At 40.0% G+C, this 26,183-nt stretch overlaps 1 protein-coding gene across 1 annotated transcript; it reads right to left on the bottom strand.

Annotated features, from left to right (window-relative positions):
- Nucleotides 1-454: 454 nt before the first annotated feature.
- Nucleotides 455-26,183, bottom strand: LOC134496349 (fibronectin-like). The gene is made up of 10 exons (XM_063302081.1): nt 26,096-26,183; nt 25,364-25,507; nt 24,373-24,537; nt 23,292-23,453; nt 22,519-22,662; nt 20,353-20,517; nt 18,868-19,029; nt 16,816-16,962; nt 4,274-4,438; nt 455-489 (listed from the first exon to the last, which is right to left on the bottom strand). Exons 1-10 carry the CDS (start codon nt 26,181-26,183, stop codon nt 455-457), a joined length of 1,377 nt encoding a protein of 458 aa, XP_063158151.1.

The raw sequence follows: 26,183 nt of genomic DNA, 5'->3' as shown, positions 1-26,183 counted from the left end.
GGCAACACAGGAATCTACCAGGTCATCTCGGGAGGCTGTGTAAGCCAATCCAGGCAATGCAAAAGAATGTGCTCCAGTTTGCCACTGAAAATATTTATTTCAAAGAATCAGAAGTTCAGAAATAATCAGCAGCAGACTAGATTTGATCCTTGCCCAGCAATTCAAAGACAAAAATATTTCACAATCACAGATATTTCTGTAAGTGTGGGCAGATGCCAGAGAGAGAATGGGAACTCAAACTGATTGATCGGTAGCCTAAACAAGATCTATAACGTTTTCTGTGCGGTGGAATGCTTTTTTCTGCTATTTCTTGCAGTGTTGAATTCCACAGTGCACAAGACCACATAAGAAAAAACTACCAGGTCATCTCGGGAGGCTGTGTAAGCCAATCCAAGCAATGCAAAAGAATGTAGCATATATCATAACATTCAATGGGAGATTATCATCCCTGGAATCACAAGCATCCCAAATTTCCTTGATTTTGTTCATCTGGGGGGAAAAAGGAATACAATACAGTCATATCATAATGTCCAGGGAGTGTTCAAGATTTCCATTTACAGAATTCAGGAAGTTATTGGGAGAAGAAATGAAGACACTCCCCACAATATTGTCTTCCCCAAACACTGTTCCGCCGTACTGTCTACCTCAAGCACAGTCTTCCCCAAACACATTTTTCCCCATATTGTCTTCCCCTCCTCAAGCAAAATAAAAGTTAAAGATTACAAATAGAATGGTTCATACAAAGAGGGTGCAAGAGATTAACATGTAACAAGAAACCCCAACTGTTTAGCCAAAACGTTTCCTTCAGACTTATTTATTTATTTATTTTTAACTTATTTATCATATTTTTATCACCACCCATCTCCCCCACAAGGAGGGACCCTGGGCGGTTCACAATAAAAACAATTTAAAATTCAATAAAAATCATAAATAATACCAATAATCAATAAATATATAAAATATAGTCAAATCCAAGTAACAACAGATTTAATTCAGACCATAAGCTGGTAAAGCCAGTCCCAGGCAGGACTAGGGAACCAGCCAGCCCAAAGAATGGTTATTTCTCTCCCTGCTCCAAGCATGATGGCAAAACCATGGTCTTCAATTTTTTTCTGAAGTCCAGGAGAAGTGGAGCTAAGAATGTTGCAAAGGGTGGGAGACCTTGTAAGACAGAAGGTTGCTCCTTCAAAGAAATTAGCAGGTAAACATTCAGGTAGAACTTCTTCCCCAGCCAAACAGATCTCCATAATCAAATAAAAAAATGTTCCTTCCAAGATGAACATTCCAGGCTGGTAGACAAAGCCTCAGCCCAGCAGGGAACCTAGACTATCTGAGAACAGGAAACCACAAACAGCAGGGAGCCAGACCACAGAGCGCCTCCTCTCTGAACTCCGGTAAAATGCACTTTCCTGGAATTCCTAGAGAGCGCCCCCTGCCAAGAAACCGGACAAGTGCGCCTTCTCAGAAGTTCCTACATGGCGGGAACCCTTTTGCATAACCATAGCCAAGCTCTCCTATTTAAAGAGCTTGTGGGGAAAATACAGGTGTGGCCACTTCTGACGGCTGGTTACTCTGTACTTCGCCCTCTCGGAAAAATAAAGATCACCTCTGTTCCAGCAACCGCCGACTTTCATTCCTGGCTCGGAACAGACCTGGTAAGACTTTTCTTCCAACATTATCATAACTTAAAAACAGTTTAAAGGCTGTTGTGTTCTGTTCTATTTTGCTGACACCAAAATCATAGACAATTCAGTCAGAAGGGGTGAATATGCTACATAGGTTGCATTTAGTATAAAAAGCAGAAAGCCATGAACACCCAGTATTGTTCAAACAAGTCTTGCTTGTCACCTTATAATTTAGGGGGAAAACATTTTTATCTTTTCTGATCTTGGAAGAAGGAACTAGGAAAGAGCACTGAACCTTAAGAAACAAATGTTGTCATGTTGTAATGTTCTTTCAATATTATTCCCCAAAGCACTTACAGATTTCAGACTGATAAGAATAAAGCTTTTAGTCATAAGCCTATACTTTTCTCCTCCTTCTGCCCTCTCCCACCTTGCCATTTTCTTGTGTGAAGAGCCTGGAAAGAAGTAGATTGCTTTCCATAGGCACAATCTCTGAGCATTCATTCACTAGGGACTTACATCCTCCTACATCACCACCGAACTGTCTGTGAGCGTTCAGCCACTAGTGATTTGCATCGTTACCCAACCATTACTGCAGAGGTATTAAGCAGGGCCACCACAACCCAATGTACAAATTGTGTACCACACAATGGCACCGCATGAGGCAGGGGCACCAGTTGCAATTATTTTTTTTTAACTTTTTAAAGACAGACAAATGAACCTGGTGCAGCTGGGAGCAATTATGATATTTAATAAATTTTGAATATCTAAAAAAAAAATTATTGCGGGACATTAAATGTCATTCTGCCCAAGGGCATCTTGTATGCCAACAGAAATCATAATATTAAATCTAATTTCATTAGTGATTTCTCACCATAGGAATAGCTGAGATACTGGAAGGTGGTATAAATAACTAATGAGGAAATGTTCAAAGTTCCTCTGTATCTCTAAATTCTGATTCAGGAACAAAGCTTTGAGAGGACTCGCACTCAAGCACAATCTCCTTCAGAATTGCTTGGGTTCTGATCATTCAGTTTAAATTCACCTGATGCAGACTGGGTTTGGCAAAATCCAGCCGCATTCGTGAAGCTGTACTGCTCAAAAGATTCATACTGCAACAAGACCGAACTGAGAGAAGATTAATAACCTTTAAATGTAGATACCTTATTAAAGAGGGGCCTTCAAGCACTAAAGAAGAAAGCAGACAGGAGTCTCTGAGTCACGACTTAGACCTACACCTTATGGAAGCAATCTATCCAGAAATTATATTTCCTTGTACTCAGTGCTATCAATGGCACCTCAGAGTCCATGTTATACAAGTGTTCAGCAGATGTTTCAAACTATTTTGGCCCCAGACAGATATCTGAATTATATTTGTGCTATTACATAGGAAAATAATAGAAATGAAAAATGTGGGCAGATATTTTTCATTATGTCCTGGGGCTAAGCTTCTCGGATGCTTAAAATAGGTAGTTTAAGTTTTCATCAGCTGCAATCCTGGGGAGTTTTGGTGTCTGCAAAATGAGGACTAGAAACCTGCACGAGGCTTGCAGGGCAGCAGTTGCCCATCCTAAAATGGAAGGATTGTGGGAGAACTTTACAAAGGTTGTAATACGGCATATCTATTTTTCAGACTCTGCTACCATCTGAGAAACTCCTGCAACCAGATCGTTTCCCTACCTAACCGTTAGCAGCTCGAGCATTTCTTTCTCTTTTCTGTCTATTTTTGTCCTACCTGAAGAATCACTGTATTTCCACCTCTTGACCAACACGCCCTCATGAGTGCAGTCCTGGAACAAAGGGTAGATGGTCAATTCCTTAAGATAGATGATTGATTGATAGATGAAACATGAAACATGAAGCAGGAAGCAAGCAACATGAGAGAGAGAGATTTACAGCTATATGCTGCAGCTCTTCTCTCTCTCTCTTTCTCTCTGTCTCTCTCTCTCTTTTAAAAAAAAGCACTGAACTTTTCCTCATTTAAGAGATAATAGACTTCCAAATGGCTTTGGACCTGCATGCCTGCAGGATCATCTGCCCTATAGCTTCTGCCCAACTGATAAGATCTGGAAAGATTGGCTTCCTCCAAGTCCCAGATGTAAAGCAGTGTCATCTTGCAGGACCCCAGGAGACGGCCCTTCCCTGTGGCTGCACCTGCCCTGAGAAACACAATTCTTCCTGAATTCCATACACCCTTGACTCTGTTGCATTTTTATAAATCTTTAAGGACCTGGCTCTTCCAACAGGCCTTAGGGAAGGGTGATTTATGATCTACTCTCTGATATTGGATTTATATTACATGATGAGTAACCAGAGATTTTTGTGTTTTGGGGGGGAGGGGTTGTTTTTTCCTTGATATGCCATTGATATCATTACTTATTTGTCATACTATATTGTTTTGTTTAATCCTAATATGCGAGTTGCCTAGAGATGAAATACAAGTTGATTAAATAAATAAAGGGCTACCATGGATAGATCAATAGATCAAGGATGGACAAGTAAAATTCTTCTGTTTTAGTCTGCAGTAATCACTATGGCACATTTCTGTTCTGATACTATGCAGACCTTATTCCTAGATTTGTACCTGAGATATTTTAAGGGACTTTCCCATTTCTGATTCCTAATGTAGCAGCTCCTGGTTATCTTACTTGTATCAGCACAATAGCTCCATTTCTGGTCATTATCAAAGTTGCTTGTGGTGGCACACCAAAATCTTCCACGGATTTCATTTTCAGTGGTGCAAGCATTGAATGTTCTCTTCTTATAGATGAAGGGAAAGACACAGGCCTGGCCATTAGAGGTGCCTTCATATTCTGTAGATATTGGAAACACAAAGATAAAGAGGATAGCCTTTCTTTTGACGTGAGCTTTAATCTTATCCAACAAAATCACATAGGTCTTAATATTAGGACGTTCCTCCTTATTTCAAGTTTGGATATCTCTCTGTAAGTTTCCACTCATGGTTTCTTTGTTTGGTATATTGTTTTCTGCTACAGAAATTAATGTCACCATGGTAATAGAGTACTTCTGTAAGTATCGGCAGGGTGAAGAGGTCGAATTTAATTGTCCTCAATTTGGGTGTTAAAAGCTGCATTGCCTGGTGGAGGAACCTTGCCTGGACTTGTTTTAGTTTCAGTTTCCTTCTTTCTACACAGCCTCTTCCCGGTGCTCTCTGAGTGCACATGTGAATACACAGCTTGTAAAATATGTTTTTGTGCTTTCTGTAAATACATTTATTTTTATAGAAACGCCTGGTGTGTGATTCTTCTGATCTCTTGGGCTAAACGCTTTCCAGCATTCTGCCACAGGTTATGGGCCCAGTAAGAAACTCAGTGAACCCCCCGAGAGAGCAGAGAGATCAGCTCCACACATCATGCACAATTTAAAGGCAGGTAGCAAGGACCTGTGAAGATTTTCTTTGGAGCCACCTGGAGATTTTCCAGCAACTGCCGGTCTACAGGACAAAGAAGCCAGCTGAGGTGACTTGCAAAAAAAGGAAGAAGCCATGGCTACCTCCCAGCCCTCAGCGATGCCTCTGGAGTGCCTATCAGAGACCAACTACTTGAATTGGGCCATGAAGATGGAAATGTATCTTTGCAGAGAGAATCTTTGGCTGCCAATTGCTGAGCAAACCCCCCAAAATCCCAGTGCTGAATGGCTTAGACAGGATGAGAGGGTTAGAGCCACCATTATCCTGGGAGTTGAAGACAATCAGCTACTGCACGTGAGAGGTATGCAGTCTGCAAAGCAACTTTGGGACGCTTTGAGAGACTTGTATATAAAGGCAACAGCAGGGAGTAAAGTTACCCTGACAAAAAAGCTGTACAAAGCCTACCTAGCAGAAGAAGATAACCTTCCTGAGCACCTGCATTATATTCAGCAGCTGTTTGTTGAGTTGCAGAAGAGAGGAATGGAATTTACACCTCTCACAAAATCCTATATCCTGCTGTCCTCACTGAATGAAACATGGGACATGCTGATTTGTACCCTGGAGGCTATCCCTGAAGCAGACCTCACCCCATCGTATGTTACACAATGCTTACTGGCTGAATGGGAGAAGAGACAGGAAAGATCCCCCCCCCATCTCTTCTGGAAAGCTGCAAGACCAGAAAATGAGGGAAAAGAAGGGAAAAGAAGCTGAGGCTACACCGCTAGCCAGCCAGCGATGTTTCAACTGTGGTTCAGCTGGACATTTGCAGAAAGACTGTGCCTTGAGACCCAAGTGTAGAAAGACAGAGAAGAAGAACACAAGGGCAACACAGAAGAAGGCTCTTCAGACAACCCAAATTGCACAGGTTGCTAAGAAGGGTAATTCTGATGTATGGGTGTTAGATTCTGGGGCCAATTGTCATTTATGTAATTGTAAAAAGTCTTTGTGTCACTGTCTAAAACTGACAGACAACGTGTATCTTTGGCTGATGGGTCTGTGACCAAAATTATGGGACAAGGTGACTTGTATTTATCCCGCTTGGGAGAAACTGTGAAAGGTGTGTTGTATGTGCCAGATTTACAGTCAAACCTTTTATCTGTGGCACAGTTAGCTGCAACAGGGTATGTCATAACATTTAAGAAAAATGGTTGTGAGATACGTAAAAATGGGAAATTGTGTGCTGCTGGTATGTTAAAAGACTCCTTGTACATTGTGCAAATGCAAGGAAGCCAAGCTGCAAGGCTGCAGTTAGCAACACTCCATATCATGACAAATGTGTACACCTGATGCACAGGAGACTTGGTCATGCTAATTTCAAATATAATGCCAGAGCTGTGTGCTGATCTAAAGATAAAACCCTGTGACAAATACTGAGACTGTGTAGTTAGCAAAGAGTGTAAAACACTAAAAGCTCCTGTGAGTAAGCACAGTGACAGAGTTACAGCTAGACCTCTAGAAATTGTACACTCTGACATTATTGGTCCTTTTGCTCCAAGTCTTGGACAAGCAAGGTATGCAATGATCATCACTGATGAGTTCTCAAGATACACATTTATCTACATCTTAAAACGTAACAATGAGGCATTGGAGAAATTTAAAAGTTTTGTGACATGGGCAAATGGAAAATTCCCAAGGCCTGTATCTGCACTCCAATGCAATAGAGGAGGAGAATACCTTTCTCACAAATTCAAAAGGTTCTTAGCAGACAAGGGGATAGAACAAATTCTTTCTAACCCTTACACCCCTCAGCAAAATGGTATTGCTGAAAGAAAGGGCAGGACTTTGCAAAATGCAATGGAATGCATGCTTAAAGATTCCAGGTTATCATTCAGATATTGGGCAGAATCAATATCTACTGCCTGTTATGTACAAAACAGATGGTATAACGCTGTGATTCAGGACACTCCATTCCACTTGTTTTATGGTGTGAAACCAAAGGTAAACCATCTTAGAGTGTTTGGTAGCACTGCATGGGTTCATATTCCAAAACAGCAGAGAAGGAAAGGAGGCCCCACAACAAAGAAAGCCATCTTTGTTGGCTATGAACAAAGCCAGAGGAGCTACAGGTTCATAATGGGAGAGAAATTAATAATTAGCAAAAGCTCTTCTATTGCTGAGCAAAACTGGGGAAGATTAAATTCTAGCTCTCCAGTTGATTTAACCACAAGAGAACAGCAAGGACTTGTTGATAGTGATCTTTTGCCTAGTGAGGACATGAAGCCAGAAAAGCAAACTGAAGATCTGTCTGATGAGACAGATGCTTCTCAGGAAAGTGATAGGAGTCAAAATTTAAGCCCTGTATTACCTCGCAGATCTCAGAGGAGTAATAGAGGTGTTCCTCCATCATGTTTTCAGGCTGAAACAGTAAAGGACAGAACCTGAGTCCTTAGAACAAGTGAATGCTTTACCACCTGAGATTGCACAAAATTGGCATTCTGCCATGCAACAGGAATTAGCATCCTTGAAAGAAAATAAAACATGAAAACTGGTAAATCTACCTCCCAATGAACGCTGTCTAGGTTGTAGGTGGGTTTTCAAACTGAAAAGGGATGCTGATGGAAAAATCCAAAAATATAAAGCAAGGTTATTTGCAAAAGTGTTCACTCAAAGGAGAGATTTAGATTTTGACAAGACTTCTGCATCAGTTACTAAAGGTGAATCAACTAGATTACTGTTAAAAATTGCTGCACTCAAAGGAATGTCAGTTCATCACAATGACATTCAAACTGCATTTCTCTATGGTGATTTAGACCACAAATTATACAAGCAGCAACCCCCTGGCTATGAAAAAGGGGAGAATCTGGTCTGTGAACTGCAGAAGTCAATCTATGGGTTAAAACAGGCTGCTAGATCCTGGAACCAAAAATTAGATGAAAAACTGCAGAATTTTGGTTTTGAAAAAGGAAAAGCAGATCCATGTGTATATGTGAAGAAAGACAAACAAGGCTGTATGTATCTGTGCATTTATGTTGATGATTTGCTGCTGTTCACATCATGAGAAAAACAAAGACTTGCTTTTGAAGTCTTCATGAAAAGCCATTTCACATTAAAAAGCCTTGGAACAGTAACAAATTACCTAGGCTTGGAAATACACAGGGAGAAGGATAGTAGCTTTCTGTTAAGCCAATGTAGTAAAATTCAAAAGCTCCTAGAGGATTTTAACATGCAAGACTGTAAACCAGTCTCTACTCCCATGATACCAGATTTTCAGAAAGGCATAAGAGAAACTCAATTAACTGAGGCAGAGAAATATAGACCTGCAATTGGAAGTTTACTGTACATTGCAAATCACTCTCACCCAGATATCTCAAATTCTGTGGCCATTTTAAGTAGACAGGTAGAGAAGCCTACATCTACTGGAAAAGCAGCATTGAAGAGGTTAATGAGGTATTTGCAAGGAACAAAGAATTATTGCCTGAAGCTGTGGAACAGAGAAATTGCAGGTTTTTGCCGATTCTGACTGGGGAGCAGATGTCAGTGACAGAAAATCCACTTCTGGGATTTTAATTCAATTTGCTGGGTCAAGCTTAGGCTGGCATTCTAGAAAGCAAACACTTGTTGCTCTTTCCGCTGCAGAAGCAGAGTTTTATACTCTAGCACAAACCTGTAACGAGGTTGTATGGTTTAAGGTAAAGGTAAAGGTAAAGGTTTCCCTTGACGTAAAGTCCAGTCGTGTCCGACTCTAGGGGGCGGTGCTCATCTCCGTTTCTAAGCCTTGGAGCTGGCGTTGTCATAGGCACTTCCGGGTCATGTGGCCAGCATGACGACTCGGAACGCCGTTACCTTCCCGCCGAAGCGGTACCTATTGATCTACTCACATTTGCATGTTTTCGAACTGCTAGGTGAGCAGGAGCTGGGACGAGCAACGGGAGCTCACCCCGCCGCGCGGTTTCGAACCACCGACCTTCCGATCGACAGCTCAGCGGTTTAACCCGCAGCGCCACCGCATCCCTTGTATGGTTTAAACAGTTGTTAAAAGACATAGGCATGGAATGAACCAGCCTATAACTGTTTATGAGGATAATCAAGCTTGCATTGCAATGGCAAAATCTGAAGCCTGCAAGAATAGGACAAAACATATCGATATTAGATATCAATATATCAAAGACATGATAGCTAAAGAGGAAATAATTTTAAAATATTGTGAATCAAAAGACATAATTGCTGATATTTTAACCAAACCTCTTGCTCTACCAAACACAAAGAGTTAACAAAGCAAATTGGTATGCATCTCATTCCATAGCATAAAAAGGGGAGTGTTTGGTATATTGTTTTCTGCTACAGAAATTAATGTCACCATGGTAATTGATTACTTCCGTAAGTATCAGCAGGGTGAAGAGGTCAAATTTAATTGTCCTCAATTTGGGTGTTAAAAGCTGCATTGCCTAAGGGAGGAACTTTGCCTGGACTTGTTTTAGTTTCAGTTTCCTTCTTTCTACACAGCCTCACGGTGCTCTCTGAGTATGTGTGTGAATGCACAGCTTGTAAAATATGTTTTTGTGCTTTCTGTAAATACATTTATTTTTATAGAAATGCCTGGTGTGTGATTTTTCTGATCTCTTGGGCTAAATGCTTTCCAGCATTCTGCCACATTCTTTTCCTACCCTCCAGGACAATGGAGAATAAATCCACACCCTCTTCCCTGTGACAGCCCTTCAATTATTGGAAAACTTCTATCATGTCTCCCCTTAGCTTTTTTTTCTATAGCCTAATGCTTCCCAGTTCCTTTAACTATTTTGCTTAGGATTTTGCCTCCAAGCCCACTCTTTCTAAACACTTTTGGAAATTATCTATTTAACTATCTTAAGGCTGACAGAGATCTTCAAAATGACAACTTTGAAAAGCCACCTGGTGAATCAGTCTTGAATAACAGAAAAATTAGTTATAAACTTAAGAATCTAAAGAATTGGAAATAAAAGGCAAAAAGCTAAATTAGACTCTAATCCAAGAAAGTTATAAATCAATTAAGGGACCAGACAAATTTGGAATGTTAGGACTTTTACTATAATATTTTGGAAATCATTCTATAAATAAGCATTGTTTTATGGGAACTAAATTGTTTTGTCTATGTCATAACAGAAATTTGAGACTTTATGGTTTCAGAAATTGGACACTAGAGGGGACTAAAGATTCCAGGCAGAAAAGGAAAAGGAAAAAAAAATGGAAAGATTTCCCCCCGCCCTTGTTTTTCCCCATTAGTTCTGGAATTTATTAAGTGATACAAGATGTTATGACATTTGAAATACTCCAGGAGATTTTTGAAGAATGGGGTGAGAAACTTGCAGCTACAATGTCAGCAATCATGTCTGCTTCTATGGAAAGACCATGTCCGAAAGATGTTAACAAAGGAATGAGAGATGTGAAAGAGAATAATTTGAGAGATTTAGAGGATAAAGAGGTGAAACCATTTTTGTCCAATGTAGAAATATTAGAACCAGAAATACTGGAAAAAAATTTTTTTAAAAAGTGTGGATTATAAGACAGAGAAGACAACTAAAGTGGGAACGCAAATGACAAGCCAAGAGAATGACCTGGATATGGACTTTCTAATGGATATACAAAAGAAGTTGGTTAAAGCCTTGAAAATTAAAGTGGAAATTCAAATGATAAACCAAGAGAATGTCCTGGATACAGAAGCTTCTAGGTGAGGAATGGTGAGCTAAGATGTCTCTGAAGGAGCGGAGGTGACAACTGCAGCTAAGACTGAAAGATAAGGAGAGGATGGGAGGTCACCCACATCTTCTCCAGTCATCTGCTTCTGATGAGGAGACCACAGGACAGCAGTTTCCTGTGGTTTTCAGTGCTGGGAGACAAAGGGAACCATCATGCTTTCAACCACAGAAAAACTCTTAAAGGACACTGAGCTGGCTCACTCACTTTCTAATCACTTTCGGAAATTACCTATTCAATTTCCTTAAGGACATTATAGAGGTCTTCAAAATGACAAGTTTGCAAAGCTGCCTGGTGAGTTTACCTTTATCCTTTTTACTTTATTTTATTTTATTATTTTTATACCTTCATTCTTGAATAAAAGAAAAATTAACTATAAGCTAAAGAACTTTAAAAATTAGAAATAAATGGACAAAAGCTAAATAAGAATCTGATATAAGAAAGTTAGAAGTAAATTAAGGGACCAGACAAACTTGGAATAATGGAATATTAGGCCTCTTGCTACAAGGTTTTGGAAATAATTATATAAATGAACAGTACATTCATGGGAACCAACTTGTTTAGTCTCTCTTAAGTCAAAACAGTAACTTGAGGCTGTATGATTTTAGAAATTGGACATTAGAGGGGATAAAATATTCCAGGCATAAAGGGAAAAGAAAAAAAAGTGAGCCTGTCTTTTGTCTTTGGTCAGCACTGGAACTTGCAAAGTGACAAAGAATGCTTTGACCTTTGAAATACTTCATGAGACGTTTAAGAATGGGCTCAAAAATAGCAACTTCAGTCTCAGCAATGATGCATGCTTCTATGAATAGATTACGTCCCAAAGATATGAAAGAAATTATTGATGTGATAGAGAATATCTTGGAAGGTTTACAAGATAAAGAGATGAAACAAATTTTGCCTGAGGCAGAAATATCAGAACATAAAGAATTTGCAGAACTACTGGAAGATAATTATAATGATAATGATAATATGGACTATGAGACAGAGAAAACAACTGAAGTGGAAGTACAGTTGACAAGCCAAGAAATTGACCTGGATAAGGACTTTTTACAGGATTTACAAAAGAGGTTTGTTAAAGTCTTGAAGAAACCTTCAAGATGGGAAAAGGAAAAATGGAAGGGAGATCAAATCATATGACAGCATCTGAATGAACCAAAGATTAAGATTGTTAAGGACTAAAATGTAGGAGTAGAAAGCTGGTTTCTTTGAGGTTAACATCAGACATGTTCGTATAAATCTGGGATACCTTTATGGACTTTTTGCTGAAACTAGGATTGAAATGTTAATGAGTTATGGATTTGTGTATCAATGAAAGATGGGTTACGGGAAGAAGAGATTCTTGCATGTAATATTATAGGGGTGAAGTATTATTAAGTTTATTTGTACTTGTGATGAACTTTGGAAGCTACTATATTTGTCTTTTATTTTTCTTTTCTCTTTTTTTCTGTGCACCTTTTATTAAAGGTGTTTTCTAAAGACTCGAAGAAGACATATTTTTATAAAGCTCAGGTAACCCTTTGTGGATGTTTCGCTGACACCAGGACTGAAAAGTTGATGATTTATGAATTGGCATACAGCATTCACTAAAATTGCCAAACCAGCCCTATGACAGCGCTTACTAAAAAGTTTGTAGGCTGGAAGAAAAACGTTTCTAAAACCATTTAAATTAAAAGGATTCACTGACCAAGTTTCCTGTAATAAAACACAATCAAAGGAAGTTAAGAAATTAATAAAATCTGAGTCATACATTTTGTTTCTCCACCCTGCTATATTCCAGGAAACCAAACTCAAGGATCTGGAGAGGGTATGTATTCTTAGTCAGTCCAACTGTAATGGATTGTGAACTTGAGAAGATTCTACAGGGGGAGGGATTCAGTTCTCCACTCTTGACCATCAACTCAGGCATCAGCTAGCCGTCTCCTCGAGTCCCCTGGTTGTGGATTTTGACTCAGCCATCTTTAACTATTTTCCCTCACAAGAGACTGATCTTGGTAGGAGCTAATGGTACAACTTTGGGGATTCTCAGCTTTATGTAATGGTTGCCTATTCTAAAACACCATCAGACTCATGAGTGTGAGTTCAAAGATATCTGATTTATTAAAGAATAGTATGCAGGATCACAGAGAAAGCTGAGAATGATGAAAGCGCGCCAAATGCAAACTAAAAACCCTCGGTGCAAATGAAATCCCTCCCCCCATAGAATCTTCTCAAGTTCACAATCCCAGGTGCTCCTAATGGTTTCTGATGGTCTGTGGGAAAAGTCCTTGAACAGATAACATAACCCAGACACATTCCATTGTACTGATTTCACATACAGAGCTTTGTACAAGCTTTCACAGCAGCTCCCTCCCAAACAGAAACGCGCGTCAGCACCATGGCATGTGAAACGTTACGATGTATAAACTACATTGAATCAGTGAACATGACACCAGCTCAGTTATCTGATTCAGGGAATTGGAAGGATCATCAGATATGCAGCCATTTTGAGAGATGGGCTTTGGAGCAGAATGTGCAGCTTCCATATTTACAAAATTCAAAGCAATCAATAGATCCTGGGTGATAGTGATGACCTGACAGGACTCTGAGCCTTTAGAAGTCATTAAAATAGACTTCACATAGAGCCTCAATGGGGAGAGGATCATGGTCTCTTTGTTATTCATTAAGGAGCAGGAAGCCTCATCATCTCTTATACTTTGAAGTCTATTTTTTATAAATTCTAATCTTTCTAAAATCGTTTTTTGGTCCAAGGTAGGTAAAGTTCCGAAGAGTGAAGAAGATCCTCTTCAACTGAGTTCTGAACTTGAGTCCACTGTTCACCAGTAACTTCTAGTGGCTGTTGGGATTCTTTTACAGTCCTGTCAGTCAAATCAGTCAAATCAGTCAAAGCCAGCTGAGATGACATTAATTCCCACCACTCTGACTGAAATTCTTTGTTGGCTTAATCGCTGGTATCTTGGGGAGTAGAGTTTTGATTATTGTGTTGACAAAGATACGTGCTGGAAAAATCCCTTTTGTCCAGAGGTACTTTATGTTTTTGGATTAGTGGAGGCAGTCTAGCAGACTTAAATACTAACATGGTTCTTTGTGCTCATGGAGTATAATTAAGGGGTTCTATTGATACCAAATCAGTTGAAATTTAATGTGAAGAAATTTAATGAAGATGGGATTTAACCTGGGATTTTTATTTCCAGCTTGGTATTTTCCCTTTATAGCTGCAAACTGTTAAACATACTTTGGTTGGTTGTAGAACCAAAGATTGAATGTTATCTTTACACTCTAACAAAATCTCTGGTTTGCTACTATTTCTCCGGTGTACTTCACTCTCCTGATGATAAAGTGGATTTTGAAATAACCGCTGGGATCTTTGTTTAGATGGCGGAGAAGGATCCTGGTGATCCTGATACATTTGAGCAATTTTAGTATGAAGCTTCTTCATTTCAGTGATTAGACTGGAAAGATGAGATTCTTTGGAAGGTACAAACACATTCCTATCCATGAGAGGCTCTGTCTCTGTGGCAGTCCGGATACAATTCTTCACATCATTTTTGATTGCCACTTATTTGTGTCTCTTCGGCATGAATTACCCTTAACCTTTACAGAGTAAATACCCGTTAAATATTGTAGATACTGTATCATCTTGCCAATATCTACTGAGTGATGCTGTATCTGAAACCACCCAAATTGTTGCCAAATTCCTAGAGGAAGCACTCAAAAGGAAATGTAACCAAATTTTTCAATGAGTATCGCTCTTTCTTTGTTACTCTCGTGATATGTTAATTTATTTATTTATTTATTATTTAAATTTATATCACCGCCCATCTCCCCCAATGGGGGACTCTGGGCAGTTTACAATAAAAGTAATGATAAAAACATATAAACCTAAGTTACAATCTAAAAACATAAATAAGATAATAAATATAAAATCCAAGAGGGGATGAAATCACAATCCATAGGGGATGCTATGGTGCCAACCACCCCTAGGTGGAGCTGTTACCCTCCCCATCCCAAGCAAGGCAGCAGAACCAGGTCTTCAATTTCTTCTGGAAGGCTGGGAGCGAGGAAACCCATCTCAATTCCAGGGGCAAGGTATTCCAAAGGGCAGGCACCACTGTTGATAGGGCCCGCCTCCTGGACCCAACTAGATGATGCCTTTTGTATTTTATTGCTTTTATAATGCCAATAAAGGTTTGATTGATGAATTGGCATATGGATAAGGGATGGGTTATGGGAAGAAGAGATATTTGTTTGTAACTTTATAGAGGGGTAAAGATTTATTAAATTTGTTAATACTTGTGATGAAGACCGGAAGTCACTGCTTTAAATGTTTCTCTTTTTTTCTTTTCTTACTTTCTATTTTTTTTTCCTTTTCCTTTTCTTTCTTTGCACCTGTTGTACTTTCTTTCTATCTCTTTTTTCTCTCTTAGTTTGTAGTTTCTTTTACTATTGTAATCCAAATTTTCAAATAATGATAATAATAATACTACTACTACTACTACTAATAATAATAATATAGCCTCCAAGCTACAAATCTGTGGTCTTCCAGAGCACCCAGACCATTCTCACAACTACTACTGCCAGACCAGGCACTACCTATCATGTACCTGTGTGACAAGGCAGATTTAGGTAGAGCACTAAGGAGAATGTATACATCGTGTTTATTCCAGAGATTTACTTACACTACAGTCCTCGATTAACAACTGAACCATTTAGTGACTTTTCAAACTTACAACAGCACTGAAAAAGTCACTTTACAACCGGTCCTTGGGCTTATGACCATTGCAGCATCCCTGCAGTTACGTGATTGCAATTTGGGTACTTGGCAACTGGCATGCATTTATGACCGTCACAGCATCCTGCAGTAATGTGATTGCCACTTGCGAGCTTCACAGCCAGCTTCCAACAAGCAGAGACAATGGAGAAGTCAGCAGTAAGCTGGAAGTCACGGTCATGTGATGTCACACTTAATGACCATGGGTGATTCACTTAACAACCACTACGGAACTAATGTAAGTCCGGCATGGTCATGTGATGTTTCACTTAATGACCACATTGCATAGCGACAGAGTTCCTAGTCCCAATGACAACAGTTAAATGAGGACTACCTGTACTTCCTTCTCCAGCATTTGCAACAGGCACATTGCTTTCCATTTAAATCCTGCTCTGATGCCTTGTCAGAATTTGCAATATATAGCCAATACTCAAATGTTGTGTCTAGTTTATTTGTGCCTTTTTGTTGCTATTGTTTGTTTTTATTCCATCCAACCAAACAGCCTTCGAAAGTAATTACAGTAGGTAGAGGGGAGTGGGACTCTGTCCTTCATCATACTAGCTCTCTGAAAGCTGAACAGAATGAAAGCAATTTTGGTATGGAGGGAGAAGGGAGCAAAAGAAAGGTCATGTCTGACAATGGATTGGGTGAGGCTGAGGGCTGCAGAGAAAAATAAATCTGAAATCTCCCTGAATGTATTCCTCTGGTAGAAACAGTTGGGGACATGCTTGGAATATTGCTGGCTGCTCCATTCTAGGTCTTCTCCTTCATCACCTGACCCAGTTTGGAGCACACGCAGCCCACCCTCTGTGTCGCAACGCATCCATACACGAAAACATAGGGCCACTGCTGGTAAAAGAGTTGCAAAGAATTCCAGCAGCCATGATCTGCATCCTTTCTCTACCCTTTACTTAAAAAAAAAACAACTCTGGAGTATTTGCCTCACCATCCACAATATTTGTTGTTTCCTCCATTCCAGCTAAATCTAATTGCCATTCCTCAACAAGGGCTCATTTTTCCAGTCCTATCTCAATGCCTTCATTCTCCCTTTTCTTTTAGTCATTTCCACATTCACACCCATCCACTGCAAATACCTCATTTAACTCACACTGACATGCTTCCTCTTCCTCAGTGTCGACCTCATTTTTATCTGTATTTGAAGCTCTTGATTTGCCCATCCCAAGTTTCATGGAACTCCCCTCTGACAGGACATGTGCTACATTGAAATATTGTTGCAAGCCATTCAAATTCTCTGGATTCTGGGAAAAAATGAAAATCAGTCCCTCTACCTCATTCTACCACACTGTTGTTTCTCCTACCTTGAACAGCACATGCCTTCCACTTACTGTCCCGGTTATAGTTTTTAGTTGTGGCACACCACAGTTGGCCATCAGAAGCACCATCTTTTGTGCAGGCAGGGTAGGGCTTCCCTTTGAAAACAAAGGGAAACTTGCAGGGATGTGGTTCTAAAGTGGAAAAAAAAAGATAATGGGAGAAGAAATTAAGCAGGACTTCCTTAAGAGGCAATTTTGTGAAAGGGTAGAATTGAATGGGCAATGAGATGACTGGGATTCCAGGTAGAATGGAATGTATTAAGATGCAGCATATTATACAAGGTTAAAAACTGGATTTAGCAGTAAAAAAAAGTTAGTCATGCTTCAACAGTTATATACATATCTCCTTCTTGAGTTGATCTATTTCTCTCAGTCTGGTGTGGTAGTCCAGACAAGAAGCACGACCAGATGGACTAATTCTACTTTATAGTAAGGTTACATTAACAGAATCTTGCAAGACAGAAAGTACATTTCTCCCTCATCACCTTTACAGCCCAAGAAACTAGGGTGCGTCCCTTCTGAGACTTTTGCCATGCCCCCATTCCTTCTGTGGGCTAAGCTGCCTCTTAGCTGACAATTCCCCTGGCTGAGGCTCTTTCGCCTGTCTCCCGAGGTCATTCCCTCATGCCATTACATCTTCCTAAACTCTCTGGCAAAGGAATAGCTTAATAGCCTGAAGACTGGGTCCTACAGTCCTAAAGGGTTCCCAAATAGCCTCCAAGGTACTTGGAGGAAGAAGTTGTGCTTTCATTGATGAAGTCATGGCCAGTGAAGGCTCCACAGCTGCTGTGCATCTGCTCACTCACTATCCTGGTAGGGATGGGCAGGGCTTGGATCGGAAGCCAAAAAGGTGTTTCAGAGCAGGCCTAGGCATGCAAACTACATCTTCCCACACCACTTTAACCTCAGACAAGCATTTTCCTAGGATCCCAGGAAAATGTGCAGCTTCTTACCTATTCCAAACCACCTTTCCAACTTTCAATCCAAAGGACAGCACTTCCTTATATCCTGATACCTTTGTGAGCTGCATGCTCTTAATGACACTGTCAGATTGGCCTAGCAGCCTGTCACTCACACATGGAAAAGCACTTTTGATTTAAATAGCTACAACCACTTGGACAAAAAGGATGTTAAACTTAAATTATTGAAAACTACTCTTTTCAATTCAGTGGGTTATTTCCCCACTGAATGTTATCTCCCCAATGACTCCTACTAATCCCCCCTCCCCAAAAATGGACAGAGGAAACAAACTGTACAAAAATGTTACAAAAACACAAACTAAGGTGCTACCTAATTGCAATCCTTTCTTGAGCATAGCTTCATCTTTTCCTTCCTTAGGAACTGATGGATCAACCTTCTGTTGAACAGAGCTATCTCAGCTTCAGTTCTTCTTCTGCTTTCAACCTTCAGCTACAACTGCCAACTGTTGGGGATCCCCCTTCCCCTTCACCAAGGCAAAGGTTAAATTCTTAAATGGGATTTTTTTTCACTGTACTTCTAACAAGTTCTTACTACTCTATAAGTTTTGGTCAGAAGAGGTAGCAGCACCTGGCCAACCTTGGTCATTCTGAAAAAGCTAAGCAGGGTCAGTCCTGGCTATCACTAGGAGTGGAGATCACCAAGAAATCTCAGGGTTACAGAGAAGTAGAAAACATATCCCTGAATGGTGAAACCAGTTTACCAAGAAAGCATGAATGTGTCCACGTAGTTCCCAAAACTCAGCCTCTAAGCCAAAAAAGGCTTTATTTTACTTGTTATTAGAGGTACATGACACCTTTCTTCTTGGAACAAAAGATGACCAGCTATAGTCTGTTCTCCAGAGTTATCACCATTACAGACCTGTGAGGCAAATAGGACTGAGAAATGCTAACTGGTGGAACGTAATCCAGTGAGATTTTGCAACTCAGTGTGGACTTGTAGCTGCATCTCCCCTGTCCTAGTCTAATGCCTTAACCATTTAGACTCAGGTTCTAATTCAAGGCTGGTTCGTAGGGTTCTCCAAAATGATCCTGTCTTGTCATCTGAGTTTTTCCATACCTGAGAGTGTACAGTAAGCCCATGTTCGGTCTATATCATAGTTCTTGGTTAAAGAGCACCAAAGTTTTCCCTTAGAAGACCCAGCAGTTGTGCAGGCTGAGTAGGATATTCCCTTATAGATGAAAGGAAAGACACATGGTCCCTGAGAATTTTCAGCTAGTCCTGAAAGGTGATGGAAAGAAGAATGAGAGAGTCAATGATCTTATGCTGTCATCTGTGTTCAGCATCTGAGCTAATGTTTTTCTGGCTCAACTGCAGCATATCAGAAATTATATTAAAATCAATCTTTCTATTTGAAATCCTGAAGTTCTGCAGAGCTGGTGGATCTCCCATTTTTTAATTGTTGGTACTCTTCCTTCATCCTGCCACTCAATCCCTGAGCTCAAGCAGCCTCTCCCTCCCCTGATAGTTTCAGTTAATAGAGTATCTTGCCAAGATACAGTTATTTAACAGGTCTTTTAAAGGGAGCATTGGAATGGTGCTTTTGCAGCTTTCAGGTCCTCCTCATTGTTCAGATTTTCTTCCTCATACCATTGCTCAGATTTTCTTCGAAATTTTGAACTAAAAATGTGGATGGGAGTGAGGTGCTGATTGAATGCCATCCTTAATGTTCTCTCTTTTAGAACAGCTAGAATGAACACTGGTTGTCTCTTGGTGTTCTCAGAGGTTAGAGGTGGCAGTTAGATGATGTGGGATTTCTTTCAAACTGCTTTCAAAAGATTGGAAATGGACAAGATGGTGGTGAGGAATTGCCCAGATGGGGAAACGGGGTGTGTATGTGTGTTTGGAAGAGAAGCAGTATTTCTTACTACTAGTTCATTTATGCTCCTATTAGTAATGCCCAATTTTCAGAAAGACTCCATTCTCTCCTCTCTTTCTTGGCCTACAGAATAATAGAAATTACCACATTTGTACATATGTGAGGTTCACTGATTTGAATCTACAATAATTCCCCTAAACAGTCTCAATATATAGATTGTTCTCATAGCTCTTTTTTTCTGTTGCTAAATGACTTTGCTACAGTTCTTGAGCTATTTTGATATCCATCGTGGCCAGAAGTCTTTTGATTGATCTGTCGGTGAGATGAGGATTCATTTCTAGGTCAGATCTGTCTCTTTTTTTTCCTGCCCCATCTATCTATATATCAACCATCTTACTTAATCTCATATGACTATTCAGGACTGAGGCACTAATATAATTAAATTATTATTGGCCTTTTACATTGAACATTATAACCCCAATGACTTTATTGACCCTATTTCCAAAGATGTAAGGGACTGGATCCAGGACCTTGGTTCTGTCCCCAACCTCTAAACTATATTCTTCCTCCCTTGCTCCAAAGTGTACTCATTTCCGCACCACAATTAACTTTTATTTCTACTTGTTGTTATGAATCAGAGTAAAAAGTCTCCTTACTTTCCTTTGCACAAGGAGTCTAGCCATGCCAACAACAGCAAATAAAACAACAACACACAGTTATCTTACTGGTTTCAGCACAGTAGCTCCAATTCTTATCCTTATCATAACTCCCAGTTGTTGCACACCAGAATCTTCTTAGATGGGCATTTTCATTGGTGCAAGTGTAATACGTACGGCCCTCATAAGCAAAGGGGAATACACAAGGTTGTTCATCAGAATTACCTCCATATTCTAAGCACAAGAGAGTTAAAGATGTATAATATTTAACAATATTTTATATCATCTTTTTTCAGATTTTTCTTTCATATTGTTGAGCCACTTCCTCATTTTCTTTTGAAGAGACATACTTATGTATGAAGCACAAGTGAAATTGTACATTTAAAAACAACTACACAGTTCCCATAATTTGGTGTGTGTGGGCCGGGGAGCCTGAGTTTCAAAATCTAACATTGTTTTGGAACTAGCCTTATTCTGATATGGGTTTGGCTTAGGGTCATGGAAGAAATTTCCCTGCCCACCCAACAAAGGATGGATCCCTTTCCTTAGTTTCCAGAAAGGGTAAAAGAGACCACCAATGCATTTGATCTACACTGAAGCCCCTGTAGGTGTCATTTCAAGACTTCTGATTGTGAGTATTAATGCTTTAGGAATGAATCATGAAAAAAGCTTTAGTAGCCTTTGTTTAGTGACTGCCTCAGAGAGCAAACATTTACAGTTACAAAGTGAAGTAAAAGTACCTATGTTACAAATGAACACATTTATCACCTTTGCAGTATCGTTTTCTCAATATCTGGTTTGTCATTATGATCAGTTAGTACAGTATCACATTGTCCTGTGCCTGACCCAATTTTTTTCTCCCCACTTCTCCCACAGCAGAGAGATTGCCTAAACAGGCTATCTCTTCCTGAGCTGTTTTTCTCCAAAGTGCAGCACTTCCCGAAAAGGGCTAACCGCAAGTTAAAAAGCTCAGCTTTGTGACCATAATTACAGGTAGGCCTCACTTACGTACTGCCTCATGCAGTGACTTTCAAAGTTACAATGGTGCTGAAAAAATAACTTTACAGCCAAGGTGCACATTTATAACCTTTGCAGTGTCCCTCAGTCACATAATTGCCATTACAGTCAGAAACCGTCCTGGGCCTGAAGCTGACCCAATTTTTTTTTACCCCATTTGCAGAGTGGAGAGATTGGAGAGGAAGGGATTACAAGGGAGTAAGCAGGCATACAATGGGGAATACACATGGAAAGGAATGTGCTATTGTGGGCTGGGAACTTCAAGTGTGCTACCAAAACAGCTGGTGTATTCCCCATTGTGTGCCTGCTTTCTCTTTTGTAATCCCTTCCTTTCCAATCTCTCCACTCTGTGAGGGCATGGAGAAAAAATCAAGTCAGGCACAAGAAGGATTGCCTAAAGAGATCACTTCTTTTTTTTCTTTTTTTCCCCCTTCACAGAGGACAGAGTTTGCTTAAACAAGCAAGGGGGGGGGAAAGCTAAATGAGGACTCTATATTCTTTAGTGACAACTATGTGTTTGAGACACTGGACCCACTCCTGAGGCAGGCTTGTGTGGATTTCCATCCCAACTACATTTTTTAGTCTCCCATAAATGTTCAGTAAGCTGAATATTGATGGGCAGTTACATTGTGGTGGTGGAAGGACAGCTAAACTCACTAAGTGTCATGTTCACTGTTTCAATGTGCACTGTACATTGTAACGTTTCACATGCCATGTGATGTTTCTGATGTGCGTTTCTGTTTGGGAGGGAGCTGCTGTGAAACCTTGTACCAAGCTCTGTATCTATGTTCATTTCAATGGAATGTGTTTGGGTTATGTGCTCTGTTCAAGAACCTTTCCTGCAGACCATCAGAAGCCGTTAGGAGCACCTGGGATTGTGAGCTTGGGAAGATTCTACAGGGGGAGGGATCTCATTTGTACTGAGGGTTTTTAGTTTGCATTTGACGTGCTTTTATCATTCTCAGCTTTCTTTGTGATCCTGCATACTATTCTTTAATAAATCAGATATCTTTGCATTCCTGCTCATGAGTCTGAGAGTGTTTTAGAATAGGCATTCATTACACTAAGACATATAAAAGCACACTGCAGTGCCTATTTTAATTCTGTACCATTTTAGGCTTTGAAATTTATAATGGGAATCAGTTGACTGTTCAGGAATATGGTTATGTGTCCTAGCCCCATTGAACATCAGACCCTAGAAATCTAAAGATGTCAAACCTTTAGTGGAACAATACTTCCATTCCATAAACTGATAGTTCTTGGTATTTGTGGCACACCATGGGCGGTTCTTGCTTGCAACTTCAGTGCAAGAAGTATAAGTTTCTCCTTGGTAAATAAATGGGAAGACACAGACAGGAAGGACTAAAATAGAAAGAGAAGACAGTATCAGAATTCAAGAAACTCCCTGCTAAGCAGGTGTAAACTCACTTGATTTGGAAATAGCAAACAAGCCATGTAACAGGTCCAAACACCATATAAATTATCTAACTAAATACTCTCTGAAAATCAGTCTTGTAAAGCAAAGAGCAGGGATCTGCTATCCTGAGGGAAATCAGAAATCACCAGGAAATCCTAGGATTATAGAGAAGTAGAGAACACATCCATGAATGGCAAACCACTTCTGGTTTGTGGCCAAGAAAACAACATGGATATGTCTGTGTAATCCACAAGAATCAATCTCTAAGACAAAAAAGGCTTTATTTTACTTGTTATTAGAGGTACATGACACCTTTTTCCTAGGAACAGAAGGTGCACAGCTATAGTCTGATCCCCAATGCTATTCCCATTACAGACCTGTGAGGCAAATAGGACTGAGGAATGCTAACTGGTGGAAGGTAATCCAGTGAGTTTTTGTGATTCAGTGTGGACTTGTAGTGCATCTCCCCTGTCCTAGTCTAATGCCTTAACCATTTACACTCAGGTTCTAATGCAGGGCTGGTTAGTAGGGTTCTCCAAAATGCTCCCTTATTTTCATCTGAGCTTTTCCATACCTGAGGGTGTACAGTAAATCCAAGTTCGATTTAGATCATAGTTCCTGGTTAAAGAGCACCAAAGTTTTCCTTCAGAAGACCCAGCTCTTGTGCAAGCTGAGTAGGACCTTTCCTTATAGGTAAAAGGAAAGACACATGGTGCCTGAGGATTTGCATCTAGTCCTGAAGAGTGATGAAAAAAAGAAAGAGAGAGTCAATGTCATGTTCCCCGTTTCAATGTGCATTGTACATCGTAACATTTCGCATGTCAACTTGCTGATGCGTGTTTCGGTTGGGAGGGGAGGAGGATTCTTCTCCTGGGTTTGTTATCTGTATTCAGCTGTATGGAATGTGTTTGAGTTATCTTGTGTGTTCAAGGTTTTCTTCCCAGGACATAAGCAGAAACTGTTACAGCACCTGCGGTGGGGAATTTGAAATGGCTGGGCGAGGGGAGGGATTACATTTGCACCGCGGGTTTTTAGTTTGTATTTGGCATGCTTTTGCTCATTCTCAGCTTTCTCTGTATTTGCATACTATTCTTTAATAAATCAGATATCATTAAGTTCCTGCTTGTGAGTCTGAGTCTATTAGAGTAGGCAATCATTACAGTCAATGACCTCATGCTGTCATCTGTGTTCAGCATCTGAGCCCTTCCTCTAAACTGTATTGTGGCCAAAGTCTTTTGATTGATCTGTGGATGAGATGAGGATTCACTTCTAGGTCAGATCTGTCTCTTTTTTTTTCCTGCCCCATCTATCTATCAACTATCTTATTTAATATCATATGACCATTCAGGGCTGAGACACTAATAAAATTAAACCATTATTGTCCTTTTACATTGAACATTATCACCTCCCATAACTATTGACCCTATTTCCAAAGATGTAAGGGACTGGATCCAGGACCTTGGTTATCTCCCCAACATCCAAACTATATTTTTTCTCCCTTGCTCCAAAGTGCACTCATTTCTGCACCACAGTCAACTTTTATTCATGCTTTTTCCTATGAATTACAGTAAAAAGCCTCTTTACATTCCTTTGTGTACAAGTAGCCAAGCCATGCCAACAGCAGCAAATAAGCTAACATCACACAGATATCTTACTGGTATCGGCACAGTAGCTCCATCGCTTATCCTTATCATAACTCCCAGTTGTTGCACACCAGAATCTTCTTAGATGGGCATTTTCATTGGTGCAAGTGTAATACGTACGGCCCTCATAAACGAAGGGGAATACACAAGGTTGTTCATCAGAATTACCTCCATATTCTAAGCACAAGAGAGTTAAAGATGTATAATATTTAACAATATTTTACGTCATGTTATTTCAGATTTTTCTTTCATATTGTTGAGCCACTTCCTTATGTGCTTTTGAAGAGACGTACCATACTTATGTTTTAAGTACAAGAGAAATAGCGCATTTTAAAACAACTATGCAGTTCCCATAATTTGGTGTGTGTGGGCAGGGAGATTGGAGAGGAAGGGATTACAAGGAAGTAAGCAGGCATACAATGGGGAACACACATGGAAAGGAATGCGCCATCATGGGCTGGGAGCTACAAGTGTGCTACCAAAATGGCTGGTGAATTCCCCATTGTGTGCCTGCTTTCTCTTTTGTAATCCCTTCCTTTCCAATATCACCACTCTGTGAGGGTGTGGAGAAAAAATCAGGTCAGGTACAAAAGAGTTTGCTTAAAGAGATTGCTACTCTTTTCTCTCCCCCCCCCCCGCCACAGAGCGCAGAGATTGCTTTAAACAAGCGAGGGGGGGGGAAGCTAAATGAGGACTGTACATTCTTTAGTGATAACTATGTGCTTTGTGACACTGGACTCAATCCTGAGGCAAGCTCGTGTGGGATTTTCATCCCAACTACATTTTTACTCTCATATTAATGTTCAGTAAGCTGAATATCAATGGGGAATTACATTATGATGGTGGAAGGAGAGCTGAACTCACTGAGGTGCTTAAAAACACCCTGCAATGCCTATTTTAATTCTTACCATTATAGGCTCGGAAACTTCATAATGGGAATCAGCTGACTGTTCAAGACTACAGTTATGTCTCATCATACCCCAGAAGTCTAAAGATGTCAAACCTTTAGTGGAACAATACTTCCATTCCACTAATTGATAGTTCTTGGTAATTGTGGCACACCATGGGCGGTACTTGCTTGCAACTTCAGTGCAAGAAGTGTAGGATTTTTCTTGGTATATAAATGGGAAGACACAGACAGGAAGGACTAAAATAGAAAGAGAAGACAGTATCAGAATTCAAGAAACTCCTTGCTAAGCAGGTGTTGACTCGCTTGATTTGGAAATAGCAAACAAGCCATGCAACAGATTGAAACACCATATAAATTATTTTAATAAATACTCTCTGAAAATCAGTCTTGTAAAGGAAATATCAGGGTTATGCTATCCTGAGGGAAATCACCAACAAATCTTAGGCTTATGGAGAAGTAGAGAACACATGCATGAATGGCATGTATCCATGTAGTCCACAAGAATCAATCTCTAAGACAAAAAAAAGGCTTTATTTTACTTGTTATTAGAGGTACATGACACCTTTTTCTAGGAACAAAAAGTGCACAGCTATAGTCTGTTCCCCAATGCTATCCTCATTACAGACCTGTGAGGCAAATAGGACTGAGAAATGCTAACTGGTGGAAGGTAATCCAGTGAGTTTTTGTGACTCAGTGTGGACTTGTAGCTGCATCTCCCCTGTCCTTGTCTAATGCCTTAACCATTTACACTCAGGTTATTAATGCAGGTCTGGTTAGTAGGATTCTCCGAAATGCTCCCGTCTTGTCATCTGAGTTTTTCCATACCTGAGAGTGTACAGTAAGCCCATGTTCGGTTTTTATCATAGTTGCTCGTTAAAGAACACCAAAGTCTTCGAAAAAAAGACCCAACCAT

This window comes from Candoia aspera, chromosome 4, assembly GCF_035149785.1.
Source record: "Candoia aspera isolate rCanAsp1 chromosome 4, rCanAsp1.hap2, whole genome shotgun sequence".
Lineage (NCBI taxonomy): Eukaryota > Metazoa > Chordata > Lepidosauria > Squamata > Boidae > Candoia > Candoia aspera.
Note: the sequence above shows the minus strand (reverse complement) of the source record. Positions and strands in the feature narration are given on the sequence as shown.